At 32.5% G+C, this 6,563-nt stretch overlaps 1 protein-coding gene across 1 annotated transcript; it reads left to right on the top strand.

The window, feature by feature from the left end:
* The first annotated feature begins 1,140 nt into the window (after window positions 1–1,140).
* On the top strand, window positions 1,141–6,082 carry LOC126779148 (uncharacterized). The gene is made up of 3 exons (XM_050503020.1): window positions 1,141–1,177; window positions 1,369–1,744; window positions 4,699–6,082. The coding sequence occupies exons 2-3, from the start codon at window positions 1,372–1,374 to the stop codon at window positions 4,791–4,793; spliced, it is 468 nt and encodes a 155-aa protein (XP_050358977.1). The 5' UTR covers window positions 1,141–1,177; window positions 1,369–1,371; the 3' UTR covers window positions 4,794–6,082.
* The last annotated feature ends 481 nt before the right edge of the window (window positions 6,083–6,563 follow it).

Below are 6,563 nucleotides of genomic sequence, written 5' to 3'. Positions count from 1 at the left end.
TGTCAAGGCCAGGACAGCCTGTGTTTTGGTGTGCTAAGACCTCCTCCCCTTTTTGAGGAGAATGTTTGTCGCTTACTCTACCCTGCCGCTCCAATTTAGTTGGTAGGTAACTATGTAATACAAGTAAAATGATATAATTACTAATGTACTGTAACCGTAACAGCCTGTGAATGTCCCACTGCTGGGCTAAAGGCCTCCTCTCCTCTTTTTGAGGAGAAGGTTTGGAGCTTATTCCACCACGCTGCTCCAATGCGGGTTGGTAGAATTCACATGTGGCAGAACTTCAGTGAAATTAGACACATGCAGGTTTCCTCAAAAAAACCCGAGATGGCCCTGTGGTAAGAACGCGTGAATCTTAACCGATGATCGTGGGTTCAAACCCGGGCAAGCACCACTGAATTTTCATGTGCTTAATTTGTGATTATAATTCATCTCGTGCTTTACGGTGAAGGAAAATACTAATGTACGTGTAAGTCTAATTCGAAACATTTATAGTTTATATAAATAATTTTTTTAATTATATAACATCGATAAACTGCGAAAATCGGTCCATTCGACACGTATCATGTCTCTTGCGTAAATAATTTATTGATAAGAGATAACGCGGGTTTTTATTACGTGAAAAAATAATATATAACTGTTAGAAATCTTATTGGCTATTAACATTCATTTATTGTTTTAATAGTTGTATGATACGCTTGTATCGAAGCTATATACGTATGCAGCTCAAAAAGCGTGAATGTCTGTGTAAGTGTATATGTATGTGTAACATGAATCTTAGTCATCCCTTTCTGTAATACTGTATGATAAGGGAACAGATATAGGAATCTCATGACGGCTTCATCCTTTTTTTGTACCATCCATCCATCACCACAAGACGTGTAAACCTTACGTTGCTACCTATGTCTAGCTATGCGATTAAACAATAGGTTAAAAGTATTTATCATCGATACGCCGTAATATTATTTACCCAAAATCACAATTCGATTGATAATTTAATATAGTTATTATTTATATAAATTTTATCAAAAACGCTTCGTGGTCGCAATGATATGACAGTCGCTATCGCCATTATGAAATGTGATTGGGCAGTTGAAATTAAGTTGCATTTACAAAGATAAATACGTCCTTCAACGACATTATTAGTTTATCTAAAGGTGTTGATTTATAACGTGTGGTGAGTTTCATTTATTACTTTCTGATAAAAAAAAACTATTTTTTTTATTATGTTTAAATCTTATCTGTAACTTATGAGACTAAAGTCGTCTCATGTACTGATTTATCTTATTTTTACAATTTTAAAATAAAACTTTTTTTTAATCAGAATAAAAAGTAATACTTTATTATTTTATTTTCCTGTGCAATAAGAAAATGGTTGACGTCGACATGTCAAATTCGGATATGGATTTGGGCAGTATGATCAAAGACCAGGTGGCCCAGTCGATAAAAAATGTAGACGTATTGTCTATGCTCCAAAAAATGGTCGCATCCACACCTGAGGACGAGGAATCTGAGGATATTCGTCAGAAATTACAAGGAATACTGGCACAATATAATAACTTGCCGGAGAATGAAAAAATTCAATTCGTTCAACAATTAAAGGAAGTTCTAGCGAATAAATTGGCTATGAAATTGAAAGATAGTCCAATTGACTTAAGCGGAGTCGAAGACGCCATTAAGGATGCTGTCGTGTCACAACTGTATATCGTAGCGGCCGCCATTTTTGTTTTTGTTGTGATTTTGGGTACGTTCGTTAATTTAAATCAGATTTTACGTACAAAGAATACATTATTTTTAAGAAATTATTCTCCATTAATTTTTCTTAGCATAAACAAATTGAAAATGACAACCGCAATCCGCCATTTTAAGGCACAAATATAATGTATGCTGCTATTTATGAATGAGGTTCGGCATATATCATTTAAACATTGACCAACGCGTTACAAGAAAAAAGGCTCGTTATTTGTTAAATGTCATGTAGATGATCCACTGCACAATCTTATTACACTTTATAAATATAAATGAGCTGTTTGTTCGCATGTTCATATTCAAGTACGATTTAAAGCTTATATAGACTACTAGTTTCCGCGTGCGACTTCACCAGCGTGAAAAGGGAGAGGTGCCTTGGTAATAGTAGCATATGGTATATGTACGTCTTTGGGGTTCAAGCTCGTACCAAATTTCATCAAAATCGGTTCAGTAGTTTAATCGTGATTGCGTAAAAGACAGACAGAGTTACTTTCGTATTTATAATATTCGAATATATAAGTAGGTAGTGTAATTTCGATATATCAGCTACAAGTTGAGTGTAAGACATTTTCACTGACAATTTTGTTTTACAAAGCCGAGATGGCCCAGTGGTAAGAACGCGTGAATCTTAACCGATGATCGTAGGTTCAAACCCGGGCAAGCACCACTGAATATTCATGTGCTTAATTTGTGTTTATAATTCATCTCGTGCTTGACGGTGAAGGAAAACATCGTGAGGAAACCTGCACGTGTCTAATTTCATTGAAATTCTGCCACATGTGTATTCTACCAACCCGTATTGGGGCAGCGTGGTGGAATAAGCTCCAAACCTTCTCCTCAAAATGGAGAGGAGGCCTTAGCCCAGCAGTGGGACATTAACAGGCTGTTACTGTTACTGTAACTATTTAGAAGCTTTTCTATATCCTTTTTATTTATAATAATAATGTCCTCCAGACCGATTTCGGCCACGATGGCCAAATAGAGAGATTAGCCAACTGTGCATGAGATATTATAGTGCACAAGTGTGTGCGAAAACACAGGTGCACTCTCTATTTCTTAGCTCTCTTAATCCGATGGGATAGCGACCCAAGTCGACCGGAAAGACTTCAGGCGTAGGACCAACCGCTTTACGTGCTTTCCGAAGCACGGGAGTGTACACACTTCCAACTTTCAGACTCCGGACTGTTACTGAGAATTTTCTGACAGAAAATCCCAATAAATTTTTTATTGGCTCGCCCTGGGAATTGAACCGTGTCTGCCGCCTTACATCTAACCACTGGAACAACGAGGCTGCTATTTATATATTATATATTAATACTAATTATATAATATACGCTACAATACACGGGCACCAAGAATTGACAATAATTCATTCATAGGCGACTAAGAAAAACGTTACATTATTGCCGTCCAATTGCAAGCGTCATCCCTTGGGTGTCCGCGGCATTAAATACAAATAATGCGCGTGAAACCGCATGTAGCAGCTCACCACTCATTCACAGTTTACTATATAAAATATAATAAAAAGCCGAGATGGCCCTGTGGTAAGAACGCGTGAATCTTAAGCGATGATCGTGGGTTCAAACCCGGGCAAGCACCACTGAATTTTCATGTGCTTAATTTGTGATTATAATTCATCTCGTGCTTTACGGTGAAGGAAAACATCGTGCGGAAACCTGCATGTGTCTAATTTCACTGAAGTTCTGCCACATGTGAATTCTACCAACCCGCATTGGAGCAGCGTGGTGGAATAAGCTCCAAACCTTCTCCTCAAAAAGAGGAGAGGAGGCCTTTAGCCCAGCAGTGGGACATTCACAGGCTGTTACGGTTACGGTATATAAAATATAATGTTTATATGCTAAATATATATTAAGCCGAAATTCCTTGACTACATTCCTAATAACTCATTGTTAAATAGTAAACAGTACTTTCTAAGTTGCCCATGTTAGTAAGAACTGCTGCTGTGTACGTTCTTTTGTTGCTTTATTATCTAGCCCGTAATGAACTCAATTTGATAATCGTTTTTATCTGGCTTAAATATTTTATTGTCGTTTTAAACTTAATCAGTAAATAGTTTTATAATACATAGTAAAATAATATTGATTTTTTATTTTCCATTCGACGACAACTCTCAATTACGCCATTAAATGCGCGTATCTCCAGTGTAGTTATATGGAATTTACACTGTATATATAATAATAATGAGTCATATAGTTTTGTTAAAGACGAGATGGCCTAGTGGTTAGAACGCGTGAATCTTAACCGATGATCGTGGGTACAAACCCGGGCAAGCACCTCTGAATTTTCATGTGCTTAATTTGTGTTTATAATTCATCTCGTGCTTGACGATGAAGGAAAACATCGTGAGGAAACCTGCATGTTTCTAATTTCATCGTAATTATGCCACATGTGTATTCTACCAACCCGCATTGGAGCAGCGTGGTGGAATAAGCTCCAAACCTTCTCAAAAAGAAGAGGAGGCCTTAGTCCAGCAGTGGGACATTAACAGGCTGTTAGTGTAGTGTATATAATTTTGCAGAATGGGAAATATAAAAGACTGCTCGTCATTTTCTCTTTAAAATTATAGTACTTTAAGCCATCTTTTAATGTCATGCTATAGATACGAATTAATACGATTATCGTCTATGGTCAGTACTTTCCCTGTTTTGTTTATATCTGTGACATTACCTTTCAAACTGAAGCGTGCTAAAGGTTTCTATTTTAAACTGTTTATAAATTATTAAAAATTATGCGTCACTCTTCCACGTATATTTTTCAATATTATGCATATAGATTATATAATACATATAATTCGATTAACAGTTTTTAAAACATAAGAAATAGTCTTAATATCTAAATTATTTCGTTTAGAAACGTGTTGTTTTTAATGTTCGCGTTTTTGTTTCCACATTTTCGCACGTAATAACTCAAATTGTTTTTGTTTTTCAGTATTCTTCGGGTATAAACTCTACAAATCCATAAAGGATAAGGAAAAGAAGAGAGAAGAGAAGAAGAAGTTGAAGCAAATGAAAAAGAAGAAGTAAGAAGCGTTTAACACGAACGGCTTCAGTGATATGCCTAGAAAAATATGTTTATTATGTATTCATTGTGTCATTCTAAAATGAAATCCAAAAACTTTTTTTTTAAATTATAAAGCTGGTGCTTACATTACAGGGCCAACTTTTAACAAATGTTTTCTATAATTTCATAAATAATCTATGGTCTATATATTTACATTACAAAAGATCAAAGGTTACTATAGCCTTACTATTATGTGTGTAAAGTATAATGACAAAAATTAATATTTGATTTTATATATAACGTAACAAGTAATATAAGAAATATGTATTTGTATTACATATATGAAGCCTATATATGTTCTGTTTTAAGTATAAAATATTTTTCAGGCATTATCATATAAACGACTGATTATTATCTAAAATAAGGATATATTTATTCTGTTTATGAATGGTTACTGGACGTATAGGTTTATTTTTTATCTGTTATTGTTTTTTTTTTTTTATATTTATGTGTTCAAAGATATATTATTGACATTCCAATAATATTTTGTTAAATCGTTGTGATTTTATGTCGTTTGATAATATAATTAAACAAATTATTAATAAAATTATTTTTCATCTGTTTTAATTATATTATTTTATACTTACTAAACATTAATTAAAAGTTCCACCGACAAGTACCGGATTAGTAATTGCAGTAGTTACTAATATTTACTAATTAAAATATATATGATTATAAATATAATTAATGGGAATCAAATAAAGTAGACAGACAGGCTTCAATATCGATATATTAGCAATTTCATAGTCTGCATGAAAAGAAAATACATTACCTGTGGTCATATTAAAAAAGATACACGTCTAGATTTTTTCATTGGGAAAAAAAATAATTAAAATATATTAGTGATTGGATGTCTTTGGTTATGTTATAAATTCTAGGAAGTTTGTCGCCACGCTAAAAGTAATATTTGTTTTATGTAAAACGACTTTTGACATATTTTGTTATTTCTATTCGTAACTAGTTTAAATATTTAAATTTATTATTTTTAATTACTTATTGTTTAATAAAACATTTAATTTATTTAATGAGTATATAATATAAAAACTTTTTCTACCTTTGAGTGCCGTTAAAATATTTAATATTGTAAAAAAAATATATGAATGTGTGGAAAAGTCAATATAATCTATGTACATTGATGTTTTATATAAGACTTCATTAATCAAGTTAAAATATTTTTATCTGTGGCAATTACGTAGTATAAAAAAAGCTTTGTTATAAGTTTTATTTCTCATTACCTACGTATTTAATATTTTCTACGTCATTTTAAAATTATTTAGTGCATTGAGCTCGAAGCATTTGAAATTTATGATATAAATAAAATAATAGTATTTTTTTAAATACGTTTAACGTTCCTAAATGAATTTAATTTAACTGAAAATTGTATCTTAAGTCTAAACATATATTTTAACAAAGTTTTAATACGAATAAAAAAAAAAATATTCCGATATTAAGTTAACTATTGTACAGATAACATTTAATTTAAACATAAGATTTATGTTTTTTTTTTCAAAAGATTCGAACAGTGTCGTATATTTCTTACCTAATATATAAGTAAATGCCAAATGTAATTATTTTTGTCAATTTTATTAAACCTATGTAGTACATACCGTGTATAACTGTTACGAGTAATATATGTTTATTTACAACTTATTTATTTCATTTCATATCAACCATTACCGGTGGTAGGGCTTTGTGCAAGCTCGTCTGGGTAGGTACCACCCACTGATCAGATA

Source organism: Nymphalis io, chromosome 28 (assembly GCF_905147045.1).
Source record: "Nymphalis io chromosome 28, ilAglIoxx1.1, whole genome shotgun sequence".
In the NCBI taxonomy this organism is placed as follows: Eukaryota; Metazoa; Arthropoda; class Insecta; order Lepidoptera; family Nymphalidae; genus Nymphalis; species Nymphalis io.
This window is presented reverse-complemented; position numbering and strand designations above follow the sequence as displayed.

Bases quoted from the DNA above. Each gene is read 5' to 3' on its own strand.
- LOC126779148 (XM_050503020.1), top strand. From the start codon at position 1,372: ATGGTTGACGTCGACATGTCAAATTCGGATATGGATTTGGGCAGTATG. The intron at 1,745-4,698 runs GTACGTTCGTTA...TTTGTTTTTCAG, and splicing joins TGTTTTTGTTGTGATTTTGG to TATTCTTCGGGTATAAACTC.